General features: G+C 38.8%; 1 protein-coding gene across 31 annotated transcripts in view; it reads left to right on the top strand.

The window, feature by feature from the left end:
• The window catches only part of ARPP21 (cAMP regulated phosphoprotein 21), a 179,282-nt gene that overhangs the window by 51,112 nt on the left and 100,712 nt on the right, over window positions 1-27,458 (top strand). For 22 of the 31 annotated variants that reach the window (XR_007479685.1, XR_007479684.1, XR_007479682.1 and 19 more), the window contains 8 exons: window positions 10,011-10,184; window positions 11,873-12,039; window positions 13,036-13,077; window positions 14,046-14,135; window positions 18,043-18,187; window positions 19,646-19,724; window positions 20,393-20,452; window positions 21,178-21,318. Coding sequence is in view for 27 of the 31 variants with exons in the window: in XM_033402201.2 (XP_033258092.1) it covers window positions 11,911-12,039; window positions 13,036-13,077; window positions 14,046-14,135; window positions 18,043-18,187; window positions 19,646-19,724; window positions 20,393-20,452; window positions 21,178-21,318 (686 nt within the window). In the remaining 4 variants the exon portion in view is untranslated. Of the gene's footprint in view, window positions 1-8,275; window positions 8,564-9,346; window positions 9,583-9,740; window positions 9,922-10,010; window positions 10,185-11,483; window positions 11,649-11,872; window positions 12,040-13,035; window positions 13,078-14,045; window positions 14,136-14,338; window positions 16,178-18,042; window positions 18,188-19,645; window positions 19,725-20,392; window positions 20,453-21,177; window positions 21,319-27,458 lie in introns of those variants that run through there. The other 9 variants (XM_033402203.2, XM_033402200.2, XM_033402198.2 and 6 more) reach the window with 9 other exon arrangements.

Here is a 27,458-nt window from a genome sequence, read left to right as displayed (position 1 = left end):
GCTTTGAGACACCATATTGCATACTTGCGTTCTTTTCCTAGACATTTGTTCTCCCTGAGTCTCTGTAAATCCTGTCTCTGAAGCCACAGAGGTTTCACTCCCTGCCTGCTTCCCTTCTCTTCGAGGAAAGGACGCATCGCAGGAAATGTTTTCCCATCACTTTCTGCAGCACTTGAGGTCCCAAATGCAGACTCTTTTCCTGAAGTCCATTCCCGAACATCCTTTGGTGGTTTTGTTGTTAACTTACTCTCCCACATCTACAATTTAAATGGTCTTTCTAGAGATTTCATCGTGGTGAGGAAAAATTCCAACAACGCGTTGCTAGCCATTAAAACCAAAAACATGCGGATGTCAGATGAATTCACGTATCCTACATTTCAAGTGCATTTTCTCCCAGGAAGTCTGAGGATAGTAGGAATTATTTATTGAACACTTACGTTCTTCTCTAGCAAATCTGTTGATCTCAGCCCAGTGGCTTTCTGGTTTTCATGACTGTGTTTGCAGGGGTGTCAGTATGGAATTTTGTGTCTCTACGCTGCTGTACTAGGCAGCGTAGAGAAAGAGGAAAAACAAGAGGAATAAAGTTCCTCGCATTCAAGAAGGGGCAGAGATGGCCGGTAGGATGTAGATATATTATCCTCCTCTATGTGGGCTGAGCACCATTGCACTGCAGTGGGGGCATGTCATCCTGAGGTGCCAGGTGACACAGGTGAGGGGCCTGATGAAGTGAGCACTTGGACAAGACTCCATGGAAGAAACTCGATGTAATAACTGAAAAAATGGAGTTTAGAAGGAATGAGAGGCACTACTTCTGTATTTGTTTTTAGTCTGGAAATGTGAGCAAGGCCTAACTGTCTGGCCAGTTTAATTGTAATAACTCATACATTGGTTGGATGCCATCATTTTCATGAAAACTCAGACACTATCAATGCCCTAAAGAAACTCACCTGCATGTGAGTCTTCAGTTCAGGGTTTCCATGCTTTCCTTTTATCTAATGAAAACATCTGCCCATTGTCTGTTTTCTGTCACTTATATCTATTAGTTCCCTTAAGATGGCATTCAAATTAGCCTTTGTGAATAGAAGACTTTGAGGAAACGTTAGGTCTAAGGTTGGCAGTGGTGTGCGTTTTTGTATTGTATGCTTTAGTCCTCTGGATGGGATTGCTTTGCTCTCAAATCCCTTTGTCCGCTGAATTCTCTAGTTGGGTTGTTAGCTGTCCCCGGGGGCAAGCGCCATCTCTTTCCTTTCTCTAGTGTCCTATCCAAAAGGCCACACAAGTGTAGGTGCTCTCTAGGTAAGCTTGGACTCTTTCTCTGAATGGACTGTCCATTATCACAGAGCTCAGTGAGACCAAAGCCCTCTTGAGACCCTCCCATCCAGAAGCATGTCATGGTTTTGCCCTATTAGTGGCTGTTGGGCGTTTTCCCTTAACCTTGCCACATTGGTTAATAGGTCTCTGGATGGTTAGATGCCTTGGCTTTTGGGGGTTGGAGGAAGCAGAAAAAATAGTACAGTGACAACAAGTCCTGCTGTGTGTCAGGCACTGTTCCCAACACTGAGTTAATACAGAGGTAAACTAACCAGGCACAAATCTGCATCGTTGTGTAGCTTATGTAATAGTGGGGGGAGAATGATTTTTACTACTTGGTTCAAATATTGAGCCTTGTTAAAGAGTGACTTGTCTGAGTGTCTAAGATCTGGGGATTTCAGTGATCGAAGTAGCCAATAGCCAGCTGCCCTAACACTAAAGAGACAAGATAAGTAGGCGTGTTGTCTTGCCCACTATAGGTTAGCAACAAATAGTGCAGTTGATATGACGATAAAATGTAATAATCTATGGAAAACACTCATTCCAAAATCACCCATGTGGAAGTAAATACTAAAAGCATTTATGGGTGTGGCTGTTGGATCTTGTAGAAAGAGCTTGCTCTCAATATATTAACACACAGTTGTAGCCCAGAGTCACCCGACAGAACTAAAACTCCCTTTGTTCCTGAATCTCCTGAAATTCCCCCTGCTGTACTTGGGATGGCAGCAGACATCCGTTTCTGGTAAATCTCTCTCCTGCCTCTCTCCCTCCCTTCTAGGTGTAGAACTCGCCTCCTGCGGTCATAGACCCTTAAGACCCACACTTGAGCTTTTTATTTTGGGGGAACACCCTTCAATTCCTTTGCTCCCCTTGAAAATCTTTTCATTCTTCTGCTGTTGTAGGGGGCTGGAAGGAGGCAGAGCTGAGGTCCTGGGTGGGTAATTTAAACTTCTATGTTGATTCACTTTGATTAGATTTAGTGATGATGTTAGCTAGTAATAATTCTGAAAAGGCAACCTTAAGGCGTGAAATATCACAGGCTGTGGCACCAAGTAATACCCCTTGACGTAAGGGAAAACAAAGATATCGTGGCCGTGAAAACCTCTTATTTTTCCCAGTTTATATATGGATAGAACACGAACCTTATTGCCATTTCAGAAACTGACAGAATAACAATTTATCGATTTATCTTTGCTTTTACTCATTTTATCTAAATGTCTCTTCCTTCTTTTCTGCAAGAAGTGTTTTAATGACACACACATTTAGCTCACCCTGTGGCACCTATAACTGCATCACATTTGTCAAGTTTCATTGCTTTCGAAATGACAGATTCTTCCTTCACTTCTTGTAGGAATAAAGGACAAAAGAGTTCACATCAGATACGCTGAATAAAATTAGTATTTCTCCCCACCCTTTTTTTTGAAGTGCCTTTTCTCTTCATGATGAATTTTTAGAGTTTTGAATTCTTTAAGCCAGAGTTGAAAATATGCATTTGTGATAAATCCTTGTTCCGTTACAAGGTGCCTCCAGTATACATAACTGAACATAAGTAATGGATTATATTCTTGGCATCCAGACCCTCCGAAAGAGGACATCTTAAAATATTGCATTGAACTGAATTGAACTGAGTTGAGAATACAGAAGTTCTGACATCTGTGAGATTAATAATGCTCAAGCAAAAGTATCATTTCAGTTGATCATCCCCTCTCCCTTCCCTGAAATAGCGTTGTTTGTCCCAGGAGATCATGGTACAGTGATACTGAGGGAAATAATTTAGGATAAGTGTGTAACTTGGTGAGATTCCTGGAAGATCTAACTAGTTAGAAACATTTTTGTTTGAACAAAGTTATGTGGTATCATCAGCAACAAGATCCCAGCAGTGTTATTTACTTTCCTGGAAAATTTGTTTTAGTTACACTTGGAATAAAAAAGCAACTTCCCAAGTCGGAGATTCTGGCTCTTTGCTTAAACATTAAGGATACACTCATTTCTAAACGTTACATGTGTTCTGGCACCAGTAAATTCAAATTCATTGTTCCATATTAAAAAAAAAAAAGTATAATGCTTTCTGAAAACCCTGGGCACACTATCTGGGAATCTTGCAGGCATGTGATTTTCTGTATGGCTTCTGGAAAGACAGGTACCATGAGTTCTAGAAGTGAAGGAGGAAACTGGGCAGATAACTAGCAGATATCTAGAGGTCATTCTGATGACCATGGCTTATGGGCTTTCAGGAGTTTCAAAGAAAAAGATGAAGCACAATGTCTAGAAACACACATGTGTCCATAAAATATTAGGGATAAAATCGGGAAAGAAACACACATACCATTATCAGACAAACTGTTCATGAAGTTTCTGGGCAGTATTTGTTGGCTCATGCGACAGGAAGGGCAGTAGTGGTCTAAGGAAAAACAATGTGTGTGTGTCTCTTGCAATATCCCAGGAACTAATTGCACAGATTAGATAAGCCTCGTCTGTATTTCTAATAGAGCCCCAAGTCACTAGAGGAACACGGAGTTTTAAAAACAGCTCTGATCCCCAGTTAAAATGACAATGTTTCTTACCCAGCTCTGCCACTGTCTATTTGTAGATCTTCTCCAAGTCACTGGATTTAATATCAGCTAGACTAGCTGATTTCAAGGTTCTTTGCAGGGCTGTGGTTCTCTGGGTACTTTTTTTTTTTTTTTAAGGTTGCTCATGGCTGGAGGTTGGTGATGCTACCCTGTGTATGGATAAATCATACCTAGACTCTTAACAGATTGAGGTAGGAAACATAAGGTGGTGATTAGTCTGCATGGCCTATGAAAGTTGAGGCTATTTTAAAATCCTGGGACTGGTCCCAGGGGTCACCCAGTCAAATCTAAACAAGCCTCAGTGCTTTCTCAGTCTCGGATTGTTTTCCAACATGACAGCGGGGCCACTGGCCCTGTTCTCTGTGGCATTAATTGTGGTCAGAAAATTCTCCTTATCTGCAATAAAAAAAAATATGCAGGGCTTCCGGGTTCCGGCTTCCGGGACCGGGTTTGTGCCCCGGTCCAGGAAGATCCCACATGCCGCGGAGTGCCTGGGCTCGTGAGCCATGGTTGCTGAGCCTGCGCGTCCGGAGCCTGTGCTCCGCAACGGGAGACGCCACAACAGTGAGAGGCCAGCGTACCGCAAAAAAAAAAAAAAAATATGCAAAATACTGAGTCAGTGATGTGACAAAGCAGCTGATCAGCTGCCCCATTACCTGCAGCTCTCTCATTCAGATGATTGACGGCTGATGTTTGTATTGCACTAAGATGCGCCCAGAGTTGTCTTGTGCAGTTAGAAGTGGTTTCTGTTACCTTTTGTGGTTGAGGACACATTGGCCAAACTTGCACTGATTCTAGTAGAGGTGCAACAGAAAATTCTCAGCACATCACTGCATCCTAACCTTTTATTCTTGCAGTGTCCACATTGGATGGTTAAATAGCAGAGCTTATCTAGACTGCTAAGATGATGCTGAGGAGGAGGATGGCCCCATTTATTGGGTACCTATTTGAATCAGTACAAACCAAGGCAGGTTACGTCCACCACATTTGTCTTTCTACGTATGTGTTTTCAATACACCAGAAGCAGTTTTGTAAAGTAGGCCAGTTCCTCTCTTGTACTATCATTTTCTGCCTTTGATCTGTTTATATGTATATTGATTTGTCTATTTTTCATTTATATCATATTCAAGAAGAAAAAAGTTTTTTAGGTTCTTTTATTGTGACAAAATATACATAATATAATATTTATCATTTTAGCCATTCCGAAGTGTACAATTGAGTGGCATTAAACTGTGTAACCATCACATCTGTACCCACAATTTTTTTTTTTTCCCACAACTTTTTAATCATCCCCAACAAAAACCAATTAAACAACAACTCCTTTCTTCCTTACCTCCAGCTCCTGGTAGCCTCCCTTCTACTTTCTGTCTCTATAAATTTGCCTGTTCTAGGTAGTTCATATAAGCAGAATCATACCATCTTTGTTCTTCTGTGTCTGACTTATTTTACTAAGGATAATATTTTTAAAGTCCATACATGTTGTAACATGTATCAGAATTCCATTCCTTTTTAAGGCTGAATAATATTCCATTGTATGTTCTAGTCCCTGCTTTCCATTCTCTTGGTTGTATATTTTGGAGTTGAATTACTGGGTCATATGGTAGTTCTATGTTTAGAAAGGTAGGTTCTTATTTTTTTTTCCTAGTGCTAACTTTTGAAGCAACACCAAGTAAGGCCAATTCCTTGTTCTCTGAATATGTTTTAAAATAGCGTTAGAAAATAGCTATTTTGTCCTCCCTAAGTCTTCTCTTGTCTAAACTAAAAATTGCAAATTATGCAACTATTTTTTAGAACCCAAATGTTAGATCTTTTGTCCTGCTACATTTCACTTTATTACTTTCATCAATTAGTTCTGGGGATATCCAAATATTTATTATGGGACCCAGTACATTATTTACTTCTCCCAAGTTTATGTCTTTCTTTGAAATACACTGAGAAAACATTTAAGAATTTATAAAAGCAGAAGTCATCTTTGTTTTCCAGTTCATGAATAATCAAGAAAAGGATGATGAAATTGTTTAACCCGTCTTTAAAATTTTTCATGTGGATCCATTAGAAGTATTTAACTTTTATCTTATTTTATTGTTTTGAAAAAAAAAAGAGGATTTTTTGAGATTGTGTTACAGCATCCTTGCAGGTGGTAGAGATTCCGTAAACAGTTGTTATAAAAGTGAGGAATTGAAACATTGGCCTTTTTCCTTCAGATGTTTTTACTGAGATCAGACCTCTCTTATTTTTAAAGACACTTGTGATTATTGTGGGGCTGTTCTTATGTTCAAAGCTTTGACATCAGTTTTTTCCGTTACTGAAGTCTGGTAAATGTTGATGTAGGTTATGTTTGTGTCCAATTTGCTATAATAATAAGGAAGAAAAAGTGATATTCTACATATGAGGTACTGTATGTTTATAAACTGCCTAGCTATCAAAGTTGAAATAAGAATATTCATGTAAAATACTTCTACCTTTAAACCCCTAGTATGAAAATTCCTTTTCTTAAATATCCTCCTAGGTTCTTCCTCCAAAACAGTTGTCTGATCACTTTGGCATTTGCCTGGTGGTTCAAGAATTTTACAGAATGCCTGTGCATTGAGTTGACCAAAAAATGTTTAATGAAAGGGTAGAACTCCTGGTTGAGTATTTCTTATACATGTACTGAAGGAGACATTTTTCTTTGGAAAGTAAACTTAAGTGAAATTCTCTTATTGATGTTTTTCTGTTACCTGGGGAAATTTTCAAGCTTGCTGAAGGTATTAGTCCGTATGTTCTATTCATGCCATGATGCCATGGTTGCTTTCATTTCTGAAAGGATTACATTCCAATTACTTTTCTTTTCTTTCTTTCTTTCTTTCTTTCTTTCTTCCTTCCTTCCTTCCTTCCTTCCTTCTTTCCTTCCTTCCTTCCTTCCTTCCTTCCTTCCTTCCTTTCTTTCTTTCTTTCTTTCTTCCTTCCTTTCTTTCTTTCTGGCTACATTTTGGGTCTTTGTTGCCGTGCACAGGCTTTCTCTAGTTGTGGCGAGCGGGGACCACTCTTCGTTGCAGTGTGCAGGCTTCTCATTCCGGTGGCCTCTCTTGTTTGCCTCTCTTCCAATTATTTTCTTCTCTCTTTTTTTTTGTTTTTTAAGTCTTTAAACTTAATCTTACACATTCAAACTAACTCTTTTAACTTTAACAGAATAACTGTTTTGAGGCTAGGGTGTGTCTTTGGTTGATAAGGGGTTGCAGCATTTAAATACCTTATGCAGAAAATTGACAGATCACTAATATCACAATTTGCTAGTGGCTTACATTTGCAGAACTGTGACTAGCTAAAAGAAGAAGGAACAGTGCATAAGGGAAAAACATTTCAGTTGTTCAAATAAGTAAATCTTGATTGTGTTGTCTCATCATAAAGTACCTATACTGATCGAGGATAAGATTAGTCATCCTCTGCTAATTTTGAGTAGAAAGGTTATGACAAAAGTGACTAATAAAGTGGCCCTCCCAACTTGCTAATAGAATTTAATGTCTCATTTTAGATATCCTCTGAGAACTAAATCACTGCTGGAATTTGAATTAAACCCCAAGCTTTCTTTCTCCACATGACAGCCCAGTGATTAATATATGCAACACACACACACGCGTGTGTGCACACAAAATAGGACATGCCTATTTTGTTGGTGATGATGAAAGACAGACTATTTGGTCTTCTGCGCGGTGCTTCTCTCCTCTCGCCCTCTCTTTCTCATTCCCACAAACCCAGTTGCTACTATATGCAACTCTAAAAGTCAGCCCAAAAAATAAGAAACAACATAATCTAAAATGGTCATTATTTTACTCATTTTCCTCATTGTGAATAGCTGACAACACCATTGATCAATTTCCTACAGCTTACTTATTGCCTGCCTTTCCTCAATATCACCCCCTAAACCGTGGTTAAAATATTATTTCCACGGAAAAAACTGCAGTGACTTTTATTTTGTGCATGTGTATAGAGTCTCCTTTTTCTCCCTCCCCACCTCCAGCCATAACAATTGACACTTGGCCAGGATATCTATTAACCAAATGCTGGGTAAAACATATTTGTTAGACATGGTTTTGCTTCTTTGTGAAAAATGGGAGAAGTTGGGACAAATGAAGACTAAACAGCAGTGGAAGAGTCGGGTTAGTTTGGGGAACGGAAAGCTGGACTAGGGTTGATTCCCTGGCACTGCTTTCTTAGCAAAGAGAACAGTTTTAATCAGTTACAAAAATATTTGTGATCCATATGTTCCTCCCTGCTCGTTCCCATATGCCCATATTCTCTTTTATCTTGGTGGATGATGACTTTATGATTCAGGGAGGCAAGAATAATACCTCGCTGGCTTTAGAGCACAGTGCTATTTCCAAACGTGTCCTGGTAATTACGCACGCACACATATCCAGGCTGTTCACGCTTTGAGATGGTTACGTGAATACCAGTTTGTTCTTTCTTCGTGGAAAGAATTATATCTTGCATCCACCTACTGGGGCTGGAATAAGGCATCTAAGGCTTAGATTTGAAAACTGCATGGCCATTTCACCGGGCTGGATTAACCACCACTGTACAAATAGGAGCATCAGAAAAAGGAGGCAGGAAGGCTGCGGTGATCGTTGATAACTTCATTTTCTTTGGGAAAAGGAAAACAGAATCCAAAAAGCGTTTGGTAAATCCGTCCATCACAGGTGCCTATTCTAAGACATGTTAGATATTGAGCTGGTTACTTAAATAGATCCTAATTTTAAGGCATGTTGACTTCTATTTAGTATCAAGTTTTCATTATGTGAAACTGATAAAAATTGAGAAATTAAAATTACTGTTGATGAGCAACGCATTTGATCCCTAAATTCATGTTTCCTTCGCCATAGTTATGTAGTTTTTAACGACAAAAGAAACACTTTTTACAGCCAAAGTATCCATTTTAATAAGACATAAATAACGCTAGAAATGATTGACTGTATAAGCGATTGAATTTTCAACAGTTGTTTTCCTCTTACACAACAAATGGTGTCGTAACCCAATAGGCTGTTGATAAAGCTGCAGTAAAATCCGACGAGGAGCCAGCTGTGCTCATGTCAACTTGGGAGGGGGCAGCGAGGGGGAGGCAGAGAGAGTTTCTAAACTTCAGAGTAAATAACTGAGATGCATTTAGTGTTTTCAAAGTCGGGTATACGGTGGAACACGTGCGCAGGCTGTTGGATTTAGCAGATGTGCGCCAGGGTAGAGTTGCAGCAAAGGGAGAGAGATACAGCTCGGTTTTGGCAAACGTTATTAGGAATCTGTCTCTCTCTTTGCATTCGAGCTGTATTTGCCGCTGCTCCTGTAGGAGTTGTGAGAAAAAGAAAGTGCACGTTATAGCAGGGATTGTTTTCAACAGGCTCAAAGTTTGCAAATCTGTTGAATCCCTCTGACAGTGTTGCTTTGCTGTCAAACAGAATGCCCAGCTGACGGTGGCAGTCCTGATTGGGAGGGGCCAGTAGGTGGCGGGTAAATGATGCTCACACAGCAAAGAGAATATTCGGAAATTTTCTTCTCAAACTGTCAGTGGAGAGGAAAGAGCTCTCTCAACAATACCACTGTGAAAGTTTTCTTTTTCCTTTCTTTGTTTTTTTCACTTTTATAGCTAATGCCTCATTAAGTCAAATATCTTTCAGCCTTCTTAGGATAACCTTCAGAAGAAAAGAGTCACAGGAACAGCACTCAGGTAGATTATATTGATCTATAATTAAGACAAAAGCTTTGGTTAAAAACGGAGGCAAGACTTTTGCTCATAGGTGATCTGGATTGTCATTGAGGCAAACACACAAGCTTGTTTTTTTTTTTTTTTTTTTTTAATATAAAGTGCGAGATTTCACTAAAAAAGGTTAAAATTGAAGTGAGTAATCTTCGGTGCATAATGCAATTGTTAATTTTAGCTCGTTGCGTGGGTGCCGCTCTGACTTGAACAGCCGGCTGTAGCCTTCATTAGAGAAGAAGCAGGCAGCTCGGGACAGGTGGAGTGGATCAAGCTGTGAACTTGATTTGCTGGAGGCCGGTCATTAGTGTTAGAAACCCAGTCTTGTTTATTTCGTCCCTCACCCTTACCATGGTTGTTGCAATTATTGTGACTATTGACTTTTCGTCTTTTTTCAGGTGGATGATGTGTCAGGCTGTGTAAGGGAATCGCACGGAGATGGGCGTTTTGAACTGTTGATGGGGACATGGGACTCCCGCTGTCTCTGATCCCTCGTGTGGATTTTCCCAGCGTAGAAGGACAGAAGCCGCTCGTAAGTCGCCAAGACCGACAGCAGAAATTCTGCGCAAAAGGTAAAGGGCTGTCATCAGATGGCTGTCATCTCATCTGTATATTTTTCTCATTCTATAAATATGCCTGTTTGCATAAAACAGTTCATGAAAGGCAACCAAAACAGACAGGATCTGTATCAGGGATTCAACTGCCTTAGTGTTTGTAAAATTAGAGCTCAATTTGTTCTTTTTTTTTTTTTTTAAAGCTGGCCACGATCTGTTTTTTATTGAAACCCTCTGGAAAAAAAGTTAGGGCAACAGAAGTCCCATCTCCTCCCCCCACTCAGTACATTGAGAAACAAACTATTTGCTATTGGGAAACAGAACTTTTTGTTTGGTTAACTACACACATCCCCGGTGTCACTGAAATACAAGAGATCTGTCAGATACACTGAATGGATATCCTCAAACCTCCCCAAACCTAAGAGCCTTGCTCACCAGGCCCTCACAGACTCCCAAGTACCATCCTTGAGGAAAACTTCCTTTTCCATTCCCACAATCCTTTGCCAAGTGAGCTTGTCCTGTCATGGTAGGTCTTAGCAAATTTGCAACAGAAATTACTGCGATTTAGATTTTTCTCGTGCTTCCTATGTCCAGTTGGAAATAAAGTTACTGAACTAGTAAATGATAAACACTCCCAGAGAAACATGTCAAGACACTGATTTGTCCAGTAATAGTTACCATTGTAATGACTAGGAACAGGGCAGTCATTACTTGGGAATTTTTGTGAAAAAACTGACTTTCTAGGCTACAAGGTTTTTCTCTATTTTTCTTTCTCCTTCCTTCCTCTCTTTTCTTCTTTCTTTTCCTCCTTCCTTCTTTTCTCTCCTTTCTTGTTTTTCTTTAAAAAAAAAAATTGAGGAAGTAAATGCTAAATTATTCAGGAGCCCCCTTTGACAGCACATCAGAAGGGGAAGTGTCAGGGCTTTATGGAAGAAGGGAGAAAAAAGTACTAATAACAGGCTGACACTTTGAAAAGCCATTTCCAGTGTCTGTGTAGTCGTCTCTTGTGAGCCTGGAGCATCGGAGTTCAGTTGTGATAGCTTCCTTCTGCAGAATCTCCAGCATCAGCCACCGACAGGGCTTGTGAGGGCTTCTGCTTTTAATAACGTCACTGTTACTGTGAAGCCTGAAACTGTTGTCCCTGAAAGGTTTACTGCCAAATTTAGATCCTATGTGTATACTGAATGATTACCTCTTACATTGACTTCTGCCCCTTGTAGAGTGTACTGAATCCCTTGTACCCAGGAAGGTATGTCTGTGGTTGAAATTTGCAAATGACTTATGAGTCATCTTAGAGATGCTGCAGAACCTAGTACCACCTCCCGACTCAGAAGTGGAGGAAGAGTTGGGGAGATACTCTCTTCTTCTTTTGCTTCTACTTTGTAGAGGAGCATAGGGACCGGGAGACGTGTGGGACTTTCATGTCTCATTTTAAGATGTATTGACCCACCTTGACGGCAAGGTGTATTCACAAGAGCATGTGTATGTGTTTGGAGGGGTGTGGACAGGGCAACTGGATCTGCCTCTTGTGTTTGTCTTGGGTACTTGATTTGATCTTGTTTTATTCTCCTTTTGTATAAAATTGTCAGGGAGGCTGGAGTTGCTTATTCGAATTTGAGTACAAAGGGAAAAATCAAATATCTCGAGGATAATGGTCAAGACTTCACCCTGTGCTGCCATTACTTTCTGATGCCTTAACCTTGTAGGGTGTCAAATCTTGTTATTTTAATTTGCATCTGGGAGAATGTCTGAGCCAGGAGACCTGAGTCAGACCATAGTGGAGGAAGGCGGGCCTGAGCAGGAGACGGCCACTCCAGAGAATGGCGTGGTTAAATCCGAAAGTCTGGACGAGGAGGAGAAACTGGAATTACAGGTGAGCCTGGAGAAATCCCATTTCTCATACCACTGTGTGCATCCCTTTCTTTCATTTTGAAGATACTCTGAAGGTTTGGGGTTTTCTTTGCTTGTAAAGAGTTTGACTAGTAAAATAAATAGGAAATCCATAAAACGAATCTTCTCCTTTTCCAATTATTAGTCTTGTTTTCTTTTTTTTTTTTTTTTTTTTCCTGACCAAACAGTGCATTCTGGTCAAAATGCCCTTTGAAATGGAAAAAAAAAAAAAAAATCCAAAGAACATATTTAATGACTGAATTTGCCCACAGCTTCTCCATATTAATTTCCAGATCACCTCAAGTAGCTTGTGGAGGACTTCTGAGGCAGCTTTACACTAGCTGAGTTATAAAAATGGGTTTGTAGTCCATGGAATACAGCTCATGACAGACTAAGAAAAAATCAAAGACATTGAGCTCTGTTGACCTTCCTGGGCAGGCTAAGCTTCGATTCTTATTAGCAGAAAAGCCTAGAATTCCCAGCCAGAGAGAGAGAGGGAGAAAGAATGCTCTAGAAGGGGTAGGGGGAAGTTTGAGAGTGATTGACGGTACTGAAAAAGTGATATGATTAAATACTCATGATTTATGAGAGAAGGAGATTTGGTAGAAGGAAAACAAACTGTACTTGCAAATAACCTGTATCGATTTTCTTTAAACCAAACTACAAAAGTGTTAACTCTTTTTATATAAAAAGGGAGCAGAGGCTGATAACAGCATAATGGCCAAAAAAGCCTTCAAGGCCAGCTTTTCCCCTCCCCAGGAGCTGCTGTAAGGAGGGAATGAGAAAAGCTAAATGGTCAAAAGTTTGGGGAAGCAAGAGCTGGGGGAGTCCTCCCTGGTGGTTATAATACCTTGTTGCTGTTGTTATTGATTTTTCAACTCTGGTGACATCTTTTTCTCTCCTTCTCTCCCCTCCCCTCTCCTGGTTGTTGGTGGACTGTTTGTTTGTTTGTTTGTTTGATTTTGTTTCTAACCTACAGAGGCAACTGGCGGCTCAGAACCAAGAGAGAAGAAAATCCAAGGTAGGGTTCTGGAATTCTACATTGACCTGATATCATGGTTGCATGTGGATTAACATCAGGGTTAGAGAATTTGCCAAGGATTCACGTGGCTGTATGTGGATCTTGGCTGCACCGGTGCTGCCTGCATTTAATGGGGTCGTGTTGATGCCTATCTGCTCTATGTGCTTTTTTTTTTTTTGGATATGGACCATTTTTAAAGTCTATTGAATTCTGTTTTATGTTTTGGTCTTTGGGCCACAAGGTATGTGGGATCTTAGCTCCCTGACCAGGGAACGAACCTGCACCCCCTACATTGGAAGGTGAAGTCTTAACCACTGGACTGCCAGGGAAGTCCCTCTATAGGCTTTTTAATTAGAGCATTTAGGATTCACATAGCTGCAGTGTATATATTTGATCCTGGCAGACTTGACAGTGCTTTACAAACAAATAGCTGCTTGTTTTCTTTTCATTTTAAATCAAGTTTGGGGGAAATGTTTTAGTCTGTCTAATTCGTTTCTGCCTTGAAGTGAACAGGTTCTGGTGTTTAGGACACAATCTTCAACTTTTAAAACATCTTCTCAGTCAAGTCACTTCCAAACCCAGTTTTAGTAGAAATTAATTTGTGTTATCTTTTTCTCCTTGTACTTTCATGAAAAGGCAGCAATTCATTCTTTGTATGTTTCCAGTGTGATGGGCAGTTTGCTAGGCATGTTCCTTAAATTCATCCTTCCACATTCTCCTCCACCTGCATCTCGATCAACACAGGGGTCCGATGCTTTAAGCCAGTGTAGACACTGCATCCCCATCAGCACAGGGGGGTGATGCTTGGAGCCATTGTAGACAGCACTGAGCAGTGGATCTGAAGCTTGCTTTTAAAACTGTGATCTGGGAATGTCCAGAGAAGGTGGAGATGATTCGACAGCCTGAGGATATATCCTGGGGTTTTTTTCTTTATTTTCCTTTCCTTCTCGTTTCTTTTCCCTCCCCAGTCAGGAGCAGGGAAAGGTAAACTGACTCGCAGCCTTGCTGTCTGTGAAGAATCCTCGGCCAGACCAGGAGGGGAAAGTCTTCAGGACCAGGTATACCCCCTGTCATTATGGGTCATTGCATGAACGGGATCTACCTTTGTGTGCATGAGTATTCATTTGGCATTAAATAGTGCTTTGGGGGAGCAAAAAACAGTTCAAGAAGGAAAAAGTCTTCTGGCTTCATCCTCTGTTTCTGAGACATTCAATATTAGTTGAACAGTTTGTCACAAAGTATTACATTTGTTTTTTTCCAGACCCTCTGAAAACTGCAAATGGAAAGGAATTCAAAAGAATTTAGATTAAAACTTAAAATGTAAGCACAGTCGTGCTGATATTCCTCAAAGGCTCTCTCTTGATAAAACTGAACCAAATATCGTCCCCAGTATCCCATCTCCTTCCTTATTGGAAATTCTTACCTCCCCAAAATGCACTTGCCTATAAAAACACAAATCTTGGCTTTTATGAAACTTCAGAAATAGTGAATAAGGTGCATTGAGTTTTGGAGACATACTTTTATGGCCTTTGGTAGAGATTTCTCACTACTGGAAAAATTGTCCAGAAATAAATCTTAGATGATGGTGAATTTGAGTTAATATTATTAATACATTGCTGCATATCCTTATACCTATTTTTGCTCCTTATAGCAAGACTATTAAGCTCTAAAAATTCAAATTCCGACAAAACCCTTCTGTGACAAAATGGGAAACTTCACATCGTATTTATTTTTGTTTGCCTTTCAGGCATCATATTCATTTTTATAAAAATGGTCTTGCTGCTAAAATATTTTCCTTATTTTATCAGAGGCTGAGAGCAGTGAAGACAAGTAAAATGATTTATCTGAGCCCAGAGGAGGAAAAATTGATTAAGATAGCATTATTTTTGTTGGGCCTTGTTTTGCTTCGCTCTTTTTACTTTAATTAAAATAGTCTAAATTCTCCTCATGGGTACAGAGAGCATTGAGAGCACTTTCTTTAAAAGGACCAAAAATAAATTCCTTATAGATTTTGTCCTAAGAGTATTTTTTTTCCCTAGCCTCATTTCCTTAATAAGCCACCCATGTCGTAAGCCATGGGCAGGCTAGCTTTCAGTAGCCATCCCTATGTTTCATACACAGGCTTTATTTTACTTGGGCTCTGAGAAATATGTGGCTTTTGTTCAGCATTTTATTTGTGCTTCTTCTTTTAAGGGAGATTGAAAAGGGGGAATAATGTGAATATCACAGCTTATATTATTCAACATTGATTGATGGCTTGTGATGTAATGCACACAATATATGTTAACACTGCAGAATGACAGACCCTGGGAGAAGTAATGTCCCAGTGGTCCCCCACTTCTAATGCCAGGCAGAGGAGGACAGCCTTTATAGATTTCATCTGCTTTTTATCCTATTTGACAAGTACCAGGAGGAAATTTTTTAAGAGATCATCTGTATCGTTGTGCCCATCCTGGACCTAAGTCTAGGTTCTCCATACAACTGGTGCAGAGAAATAAGAGGCAAACGGTGCTTTGTTCCTGCTGGTTCCAAGCTGAGTAACTAAGACTAGCTTTGTAGAAATTAGAGCTTGCAAGCCTCTCTTTGGACTGGCTGAGGTGTGGTGGAAGCAGGGGGCTGATAGACACACAAATAAGCGAGTGGCCGTGCTACTTTTTTTAGAAAATAAAGAAGCAGACCTTTGAGCTTGAATGCAATGCCTTCATTAGGTACTACTGGCACTTAAACAAAATGTGGGAACTGAATCCCTGAGAACACTGGCCGAAGTATACAGTATACGGATTGTATTGCTTCCCCAATGTTTGTATATTCACAGTATTTGGAAAACTGCCTTCATTTTCCTGCGTGGGAAAAACTCTTGCTACCTGTATTACTTGATCTCAGACCCATAGCTGATGGTTCAGCCTGTCCTTAAGTTAAAGGAGTTTTGCTTTTCTAATGTTATACTATTTACCTATCAGTGTATTACTGCAACTTGAATCATTCTTTTCCTGTTGTTGGATATAAACTTATCCTGTACCGATGTATTTATTAATACTTGTATTTTATTATTGAGCATATCAATAAAAATATTAAAAAAGAACAGATTGTTTTTTACCAACTCTATAGCACTTTTGTGTGTTCTTTCAACACCAGAATGTGTAGAAAAGACAGGTATGTTTCTGAGTATGGTATTTGTCAACACACGGCATGAGTTTGTACATATTTTTGGTAAATGATGTCCTTCAGCCTGTGCTCTTACATTTATATTTCCAAGCCTCTTTGATTTTAGATTCAAACTTACCGAGGCTGGATGGTTCAATCGGTTTTGAAGAAGCAATGAGACCACTGCCATGGCCTGGTACCATCACTTTCCTCCCCTGATCCACTGTCGAATCGATTCTTCCCCACTCAGAGCCAGAAATGTTCCAGCTGTTTCCTTAACAAGTGGAAGCAAACCGTAACCCCGAAGTCTGCCTGAATCTCTGCAGACTGAGACATTTCTGTCCCAAGTCCGGTGATAAAAGACCTTACAATCAAATTACACTCCATTTTACATAATTTGTATATGTCCATCCCGAGGATAAACATGTGGATATCAGGAAACCCGGCTAAGATAAATATTTACCATGAGAAGGTGTTTTATTCCATCCTCTGTATCATGCATCTTTCCAAACATGGTGACTTTTTATTCCACCTGGAATACACAATGGGGCCTCTCCCAAAAAAAGAAATTTGCCTTTGGAGGATTTTTGTTTTCTGCTTGTTAGATTAGCTAGATTTACCAAGAACCGTTAAGAATCCCAGACTGACCATAATTTGAGGATGTAGAGGCATAGTTTAGTCACATGTAGAGGAGCATTAGTTTAGTTATCAGTGAGAAACACTATTAGTCATTGGGAATATTTTTTTCCCGCATCATAAATGTTAATGTCGCTAGTAGAAGAAAGCTTTCCCATCAAATCGTCTCTTACATAAGAGCCAGTGGGCTTAATGTTGGCTCATTTGTCATAGTTTTAATCATAGTGTAGTTTTTTCATAAAACTGAAAAACATAATTTGGCTCATTCTTCTTCAAAACAGTGAACATACTATCAACCAAATGGCTGATATATGAGTTAATACAAAATGATCTGTTTTCAGTGAAAAATCAATAGATATAAAAGTGGATCCAGTCCCAATACTGTAAATGGTCAACCAAGCATCAGTTCAAGAGAATCTTACACCTTGGAAAGGATTAACTGATGCTAGAATTAAAATAATATTAAATATTTATATATAACTGATGGAAAATATAGTCCTATTTTCTACCTTTTCTAAAAGGCAGTGCTTATTGTAACCATATATTACGATGATTTATTAATAGCCTTTGTAAACAATGTATGATAATAGCCCATACCTAAGATTCCTGCAATTCTATATCTTGAGTTTTCATAGTGATAGAAATCATTATTGATATGGTTCTAAAACAGATTTTTAATTGTAAATTGGCTGTCATGGCCTTTATTTATCTCTGTTTTTTCTGTAATTATGATTCATAGTATCTGTCTGTCTGTGTTTGTGCCAATTTTTCCTTACAAGGAATTATAGAAAAGAACTGCAGAAGCCTCTTTTTTTCTTTTTTTGAGACATGACAGGAGCTGTGATGCAAGCTTATTGATAAAGAAAATTTTTCCTAGGTGTTTAAAAATAAACCTGTAGAGAAAATCAGTGTTGTTATCTACGGAAATTTAACTTGCTTATGGTTAATATTCATGAGGCAAACTTTTAGTACTATATACTTCTCATGACCTTCCATTGACTTCTGAAGTTTAATTCACCTTAAAGGGCAATTATTTTTCTGACAGGTTTAATTTTTTACCATTTAAGAAAAAAAAAATCTGCACCTGGCTTTCATTTTCCTGTTCTTAATAATCTCTATGCAAAATGGAAACCAGACAGAGATTCTTAAATCTGGCCCTAAATTATTATATTTTTTCCCCAACAGGAATCAATTCATTTACAGCTTTCCAGTTTTCCCAGCCTGCAAGAGGATGATAAATCTAGGAAAGATGACTCTGAAAGAGAAAAAGAAAAGGATAAAAACAAAGATAAAACCTGTGAAAAACCCAAGATCAGAATGTTATCAAAAGGTGAATGTGAAAATGTTTCCTTAACTTAATTTGGACGCATAAATAGTCACAGAATACATTATAGATTTTACACACATGTCACCTCCCACCAAATTCTGCATATAATTTTATATGTGTACGTATGTGTGTGTGTAAAAGGTGATGTGACCTTGATTTTTTTTTTCTGTTCATGGTGTCATTTTTGTGTATCTAGAAAGGTTACTTTTAGGATCACATATTTCTTTGGATATTCGTTTGGATATCCTATTTTCAATGAGAAGTTTGTACAAGGGAGTGACTATAAATATGTTCTTAATTCAGGTTTATTAGTCCAGTTAACTCGAATTGATGAACAGTAATAGTACCCAGTTTTATATCTTAACTTTCATGTTTATCTTAAGAAACAGATAGTGGATTAGCAATTCTCAGTCGATAAGTGGTAAGTGTTGTTATCCCCAAAGCACAGATGTATATACCAATGTCAATGGAACACATATTAACATTTTATCTGGCACAGATGAATTTGGTCTCTGCAACCCATATACTGCTCCATAATGTCTCATTTAAAATATACACACTTCTACTTCAATAAAAATTCTTCCCCAAAAGTTATTCCTTCTAAAACCCCCAAATCTACAATCCGGGCTTTTCAAATTGTTGCCTTACGTATAATTATACAAAACTAAAACCAAAAAAAGAGAGAGAGGGAAAAACAAAACTAAGTTGAAATGAAGAATACCATGAATAAATAGCTTGGCAGTAGACTATTTTTTTAAAAAATAACTGAAGGAGCATAGGGCATCTGATGAGCTGAGAAATGACAACTACTTCTCATATTATGCTCTATAACCACATATCTGCCTATAATGATTATCTCTGCTGCTGAATATCTAAAACCAAGGTGTATCCAAGAGTAAAAAAGTACAGCTTCCTAAGATGGCTTTAGAAATTAAGCTTTAGCCAGCATCAAAAGACTTGAAAGACTTGGAAATATTTAGTGCCCTCCTATACTTTGTATTGATTATTATTTAGACAGTCTTATAACAGAACTTTCAGTTTTTGCCTTCTCTGTTTTAAGAGAAAGAGAGTTCCATGGTATCTCAAACTCTTGAGAGCTCTCTCTGTGGGTTGGGAGTACCCCTCACTGTCACAGGGAGGTCGTGCCCTTGCTGATTGACAGCACAGAATGAACACATGACATTTGACTCCACCCACCCACCCAGACTGTGCCCACTTCCTCTCCTATGACAGTTGGGTCTTTTCACACTGGGAATTTACTGGGTGTTCTCAATCCCCGAATCTAATTTTCATCCTGATGTAATATTACCAGGTTGCTAGTTTTGTAACATGTATCTTTCACACCAATAGCTTCACCTAAAGTTTACCTGAGCAAAAGGGATCGGGAAAGGTTGGGAAAACCTTTTCCACCCCACCTCCCCATCGGCCTTTCTGACAACTCCATCCTGCTATTTGTTTCAGATTGCAGCCAAGAATATACGGATTCTACAGGCATAGACTTACACGAGTTTCTGATTAACACATTAAAGAATAATTCCAGGTAAATTATTAAGTAAACCTCTCATTTCTAGAAGAGTCAAGTAGAATATTACAATCAAACTCATTAATCCAAACACTTCTAAGAAGAGAGTTGTAAAAGGCAGGCTTCTTCTCTGATGTCTTAAACTGTCTCTTGTATTTTCTTTTTTCTGCAAATAGTTTGCATGTGTACTGTGTATAAATAGTCTTAATTCCTGGGTACTTAGCCAATGAATAAATTACAGTTTACAAGTTCTGCTTTTCTGGTCACAAAGAGATACTGATTAAGGGGAAAAAATAGAGGATGAGAATCAATGTCAAATAAACCAAATATGCATCAGTACAGCTATAGAACCAACTACTTAGGCTTAGCTTTGTTCCAGTTTCCTATCAATTTAAAATATAAAATTTACTTGATGTGTTTTATGGGCCTAATACCTTGCATGCCTTAATTAATATTAAAAACTACAGGAGTTTCAATATTACAAAATACTTAACAAATGAGATGAGAAATAATCTTAAACAGAATGGAATTACAGGTATTTGGACAGCATATTCCAGAGAAGAGTTAGATACTGATTTGTAGCCACATAGATTTAAACAATCTTTTCCATACATATAAATGAAATTGTTAAGTCTTTGGGAATGGAAAGTACATAAAGCCTTTTCATTTTAACATTTATTTTGCAGAGACAGGATGATACTCTTGAAAATGGAGCAGGAAATTATTGATTTCATTGGTGACAACAAGTATGTTAAATTGCAATGCCGGTTAATTAATCTGATATGTCTTAGTTTGGTATTTGGGTTTAATTATTCATTCTGGAAAGATTTTTAGGGATAGATAAAACATTATTTAACGTGTTTGCTGACTCATTAAATAGAGATGCTATTGGAGTTAGGAGCTATGTGCTGATGGGAATTGTTGCTTGGACCGTGTGTGCTCCCGCCTGTTAAATTCCTGACAAAACGGCTATAAACAGGGGGCCACTGATTAGCATAGAGTAGCAGTAACAAGAAGCGACCCTTTTCATTTTTATTATAGTTTTTTAATGGGCGCCAGCTGGCTGTAGTCAGTTATGCCTGGAAATAATTGTACTGCTTTCAGTGTCAACCATGTAATGACATATCTCCAGATAGGCATCTGCAGTCCCGTATTATGTCATGTCATTTGTCCTGTGCCTGGCTCTGTTGATAAGGTATCCTGGACCAAAACAGAACACTTTCCAGTGGACATTAAGTTCTCTGTGGTCTGAGAAATGTGCAACTATAAAACAAAAACACTTATTGTAACTTAATCAGTACATCTGTCAGTGGAATATGTGTCTGGAAATGAGGACCTCACGTGATGCCAGAAATGAAATAAGCTTAATGGTTTGGATGAAAAAGAACTGGTTTTGTTGGTGTGCCTCTAAAAGGTACTACAGGCCAGAAACGAATTTGCTGATGCTGCTGTTTCTTGTATTCCTTTCCAGTAATCATTATAAAAAGTTTCCTCAGATGTCGTCCTATCAGAGGATGCTTGTCCATCGAGTGGCAGCTTACTTTGGGTTGGATCACAACGTGGATCAAACAGGGAAATCTGTCATCATCAACAAAACCAGCAACACAAGAATGTAAGCCCCACCACTGTATTTATTTAGCATTTGCTTTCTCTCTCGTGGATTCATTTATAAGAGCACAGTATAAAATTCAAAGTACATGGCATTTAAAATGTGCAGTGTTATTTATCTCTTGCTCTTATCAGCAGTAGTGGCATTTATCTGTAGAAGATTGTCTGAGGACCAGGAAAGTCGATAAAATTTAGGCCGTACTGTGTATTTATTGCCTGATCTTTTACATAACTCGTGAAACGCAGTTTTCTTCCTTCCATCAGTAATCCCTGTGATTACATACAAAACATGGAACGTGTTATGTCAAATATACCTCCAATGAAAAATAACAGACATTTTAAAACAATAATGACATACATAGGATAATTGTCCTTTTCTTTGTTTTTCTGTTTTATAGACATCGATCTTAGTGTGGTTTTTAGAATAACAAAAAATTCCAAACCTGGAGACAAAAGTCCTGCCTCTAAGACTCAGTTCTTTTACTTACTAGCTGTGTGACTTGAAACAAGTCATTTAAAATCTGCCATCTCAGTTTTTTCACCTGTAAAATGAGAGTTTTTGAGCTGGCTAATATCTAAGTTCTAGATCTAAAAGGAGGTTGCTTGTTTGGTTTTGCTCCTTTCAGTAATTGTTTGCTTCTATCTTAATGACTTTTCATGGTGCCACTGAGTCACCAAAAAGCATAAGATGAGTAGTCATTTGCTTTGGTAATTTGGAACTGTCTCTCTTGAACTCATGTCTCCTTTAAGTACAGCACAAACCACCTTCATAGCAAAAATACACATTAAACTCAAAAACTGTCCCTATATAAAGCATTCTCTTAAGACATCTGTGTATTATAATTTCTTTTTTCACAGTGTTTGGTAAATTGTGTAAACTGCATGGTTTTTAGGAATGCCGTGTTGGTGAAGGGAACTTTTGTATCAAGCACAGCAGCATGGTTAAAACATTATTTTCTACTCACCGGAGGTTGGGACTTGTTGGGACGGAGATGAGGCTCTTTCTCTGCTCAAGACTCAGTCTGTGTTCAGCAGAATGAGCGTGAAAGTCATAGCGGAGAGAACTCAGACTAGGAGATCTGGGACTGAGGTTGGCTATTATCTCAGGAACACTGGACACTTCACTTCTCTGGGCTTCAAATGACTTATTTATCTGCAGGAGAGTTTGAAATGGATAATGTTTAAAGGCCCTTGGAGCTTCAGAATTCTTGGGTCCTGTGGTTGCATTCTACTGTGCTGGCAAAATACATCTTAAAATGTATTAGCTTTCCACTTTATCTGATTGTTGGCACATGGACCTCCTATTCTGAACAGTAGTAGGAATGAAAGATTACTGTCCTTTAATCCTTTACATCTTCCCTCTCCATCAGATACTCCTGGTTGTTGCTGTTGTTTTTCACTCTCCATTCTGGTTTTTCTTATGACGTTCTGATACTAATGCAGGGACACACTGATTGCAAAATAGGCAAGCAAGTGACTCTTTCCTTCTAATTTCACCTCTTTCTCTGTAAGGCCATAACAGACATGGAAAAAGCCCATAGGTCAAGTAGATTGGTACAGTTTCAACTAGTAGAGATAGTGCATTTATGTTTAATTCACTGTGATTTTGCAATCGCATAGTCATAAATATTAATACACATGTTTGAGACCTGTTTCCTTGTATAACAGTTTTTGAGAAAATAAACTGGTGTATAAAGGCTCTCAGTAAACTCGGAGTGATGACTCTGAACTTGCTCAATTCGATGTAGTAGTCACTACTTATGTATGACTATTTACATTTTAAATTAAGTTAATTAAATTTAAATAAAATTTGAGCATTAAGATTCAGTTCCTCAGTCAGGCTAGCCACATTTCAAGTGCACCTGTTCCAGCATATATAGAACATTCCCATTTCTTCAGAAAGTTCTATTGGTCAGCTCTTCTCGAAATCCTTATGATTCTTGCAAGTTTCCGTATACCACTAAAGGACATAATTTGTCCCTTAAACCTTTTATTTTCTGCCAGTGAGCATCCTGTTATCATAATATCAGACTTCTTCACTTCCAAAAGAGCACTAGATTTTCTTTTTCTTTTTTTTTTTTAATGGCCAGTTTCCAATAGACCCCATGTGTTCATGCCTCCAGGAAGAGCAGAAGGAGAGTTTATGCAGGGTACACCTTTAGGTATTGCTGCTACAACAAAATGCCCAGGCTGCTAGACATTTTGCCTGGTTCCTGCTCTTGATCCTCACTCTGTGAGTCCTAAACAAAAAGAAATGACCGTATGTCATGGACAATCAAGGTATTTTCTGAAGAGCTGAGCTTAATACTCTTTCATCCACAGTTGTCAAGGCCTACTGTCCTATTCCAGATGCCTTTCTGACCGTCCTCGATTTGAGTGGCTCTTGCCGGGGTTGAGATGGGGATGGGAGAGGTTAATATCTTTTAGGGCAAGAGAAGAGGATGAATTAAATGTCCTTTTACAAATGTCCTTAACAAGTCACATTTCCAGGACCTGAATCACTTTGGGCAGTTTCAGAAAGGAGAAATAAATATTGTTCTGTGGGAAATGATACATTTGATGTTTGAAGTCTGTTGCCATGTTCTCATGGAGTTGGAGTTTGAAAGGGAACATCTCTTCAAGTTCTAGGTGTCTTGGCGTTTCTTTGACTCTGAAAATTTCAGGAGTTGTGCCATCAGCGCAATTGGCATGTGCTGGTCGTGGGGACCGTATTGATTTAGATATATTATTAGATGAAAATGTTGCCATTTCTATAAAGGAGGGAGGCTGAGATGGAAATTCCTCAGATGGTTCCTTGTGGGTTTTGTGTTTTAGGAATACCTTTTCAGTGTGTACAGTTTTATGCTATTCTGAAGCAAATACATTACAAATGCATATTTTAAATGGTACTGCAGCTTGGGAGAAATGCAGCAAAACGTGGATGGAAGATATAAAAATGAACTAGAGGGCTGAGGGAGAGAAAACACTTTCTTATTTAACTTTTAATTTTTCTTTTTCAAAGACACTGAGCTGGCGTAATAAGGTGTTCCTCTGGCGTGGATGCATATCAGCTAGATACTGGCTGGGATTTATTTCCAGAATCCCTGTTTTTCTAGATTGTCAGCAGTTCAAGTAATTATAGAATGTGACTTGAAAATATTAAGTTTTGCATGGAGAGAAAATAGTTTCACCTGAAGTCACGACAGCAGACTATGAGGATTATACATACACGTGTGTGTACCACACTCACTTCTAGTATTTTCTCTAATGTCTTCAGGTATAATACATCCATCCTTTCATGATGGAAAAAACTTATCTCAGACTTCTCGGTTAGTTAAGTGGTATAATCTCTTATACGAACATTACCTAATGTTTGTTCAATTGCACTGGGTACTTTACCTCTTATTTAATGTATGTTATTTCATTTAATATTAAAAACATATAACATAAGTCATTAGAGGTTCATTTTACAGAAGAAGAACATTAAGCACAAACTCAAGTTCGATTTTGGACTTACAGAGAAGCAGTGCTCAGTGTGGCTGGGATCTAAACCAGTATGTCTAATGCTGAGAACAATTTTCTTAAATAATCTAACTCTCTTTAAAGCAAAAACATCCAAAACATCTTGGGCAAAATCCTCAAGATCTCCTGGATTGGTTGGGATTTTCAACTCTTAAGTCTTTTGTTGTCTGATAAGAAACAATGATTGAGGGAGAAGATCTCTTTGAAGATTAACTCAGTGGTATCAATAAATAACAGAGACTTCCTACAAAATGATAGTTCTTGCCAGATTTTCTGTATTTATCACTGCTACAAGATGTGATATTTGGGGAGAAGATGCCGTATTTGGTAGGGGGTGATAGCCATCCAGTGGAAACTTCCTGTACTCCATTTCGATCTGTGTTTTCAAGAATGAAAAAGCTACGCTTATGTCGGTACAGGAGATAAACGTATCCATTGTGTTAATACAAAATTACTGCTCCAAGCAATTCAATTGTCCAAATGCATGTTTTCATGTCATAGCCACAGGAGCATGGGGTTAAGGATGTAGTAGTCCTGAGAGAGTAGAAAATAAGAATCATGTTCATTTGGGATACGTTCCAAAAAGGTGCCTTCTTCTGAGTGAACTGATGCACTTTAGAGACTTTAGCAAGGGAAAGTCACCTTAGCCTGGCACCACTGCATCCTTGTTGATTCTCAGGGCTAGCCAGGGTGAGAACAGCTGAGTGTATGTCGCCTACAGCCATCCAGCACATCTGTTGTTCCACGAATTGGATCTGAATGGTTGGGGATGCCTCTCATTAGAATTGACTGCTTTTTGTTGAAATAACAGAGTTTTTGAGCTGAGGCTCACTACGTGTTTTTGGTTTTTTTTTTTTTTTTCAGCTTTTGTTGGGCTCTCTTTCCCCCGTTTATTGCTAGAAATATGTTTCACTCTCTAGCACTTTTAAATTTTTTCTGTTGACATTCTTTGTTAACTGTCAGATTAGGTGGTGACACCAAATGAGCCCCTTGGAAATCTGGGGCAGAGGTACTGGGGTCTGTGCAATTTGGTAGTGCAAGTGATATTTAGAATGTATTTACTCTCTATCATGTTACTTTTTTGATAAGTATTGAGGATTGAGGCTAAAAGATGAACAGTGCTTTTTAAAAAATATTTAAATGTTACAAATATATGGGTCTATTTTCTTTATGAGAAGCTTTATTCTTCTCTTTGTTTCTCTCTCTGATCTTCACTTTTTCTCTTTTGCTTATTTTTCTACGTGTTTAGCCCAAAGCAGCTCATTGTTCTTATTAGATAATTTTTACCTGCCCCCCCTCCCATTTTCTCCTTCTTAGAGAAAAGGTGTATGCTCAGGGTGTATCATATGGAGACGAGAAACCATCTACTTTGACTAGTATTTTCCAAAGGGCCAAGATCAGTCATAGGCAGAGAAAATCCCACGTGTATCTGAATGTCTTTGCATATGTCAGAGTAACCATTTAACTAGCTCCAGATAATTTTCATGTTAAAATGTTGTCATCTCTTGAATATTTTTTTCTTTTGTCTTTCACATCCACCCACTGTCATTGCCTCCAATCCCCTACTCTTAAGAGTGCAAAGCAAGGAAAGGAAATGGCAGATCTACTGCGGAAAGAGGATACAGGCCCCTGCAACCATGAAACAAGAATAGTGGCTCAAAGGCAGAGGTTGGGGGTAACACCTTAGGAGTCCAGTGCTCAAGAGCACAAGGTCCCGATTCCTGAGAGGTGTGGACGTGGGTATTGGCCTGGAGTGATGAGCGGCGTTATAGTGACTGTGGTAGTTTGCTTGTTTGTTGCAGAAAGGATGATGCACTGAGCTGGCTATTAGGTAAATCACAAGAACCATGAAACTTGTTCTGGTGCTAAGCAAAGCCTCTCTCTAAGTGAAGCAGTTGAGCCCAGTTGACTTTGCTAAGAATCCCTGAGGTGATGGATGGTGACTGCCCTATGAAAAGGACTGGGGGACTGCCCCCTTCTCAGGGGGCAGACCAGAGAGGAGTGGCCAGCAGCACAGCAGGGTCAGCGGACATCTGTTCTGCTTAGTTTCCTGAAGGGACTCAGGTTGAAGATGGGAGTCATCAGTTCTTGACCCTTAAGCACTCACTCCCTGCAGGTGATGGAGTGCATTTATACCAGAACAAACCAAAAAAACCCATACTTTTCCTCCCACATCTGTTGTGTTTCTTTTCCTTTGTCTCAGAATGTGAGTGGCACCAGGAATAAACTGAGCAGCGTCCTGATATGATGCTTGCTAACTAATCCTCTGAAGAGGACTAAGCATCCCTTCAAGTGCCTCTTGGAAATCTGTGAGCGGTCGGTTGGCATCCTGTCATTTCTAAACAGGACAAATTTACTCTGCACTTTTTGTAGGAATAGCATTGAAAAATCATCTGACCTTAAGCCAAAGGTCAGAAACCTAACTAAGAATCACATCACTCTCAGGAAAACCGTGGGATTTTATTTACTGAACAGACAACCTAGTTCTTTAAACAATAGTCCAGCTCAAAGTTAAGACATTTATTTATTAACATTGGTCAAACTCTGCATCATGTCTCTCAAAATATATTTTCTCATATTATTATTCTCAAATACCTCAGAGAACATGTGTCTGTAGATAGACAGACATACATTGTGAGGAGA

The sequence above is a fragment of the Orcinus orca genome, chromosome 10 (genome assembly GCF_937001465.1).
Source record: "Orcinus orca chromosome 10, mOrcOrc1.1, whole genome shotgun sequence".
Classification (NCBI taxonomy): Eukaryota; Metazoa; Chordata; class Mammalia; order Artiodactyla; family Delphinidae; genus Orcinus; species Orcinus orca.
The sequence above is the reverse complement of the archived record's forward strand: the minus strand, read 5'-3'. Positions and strand labels throughout refer to the sequence as shown.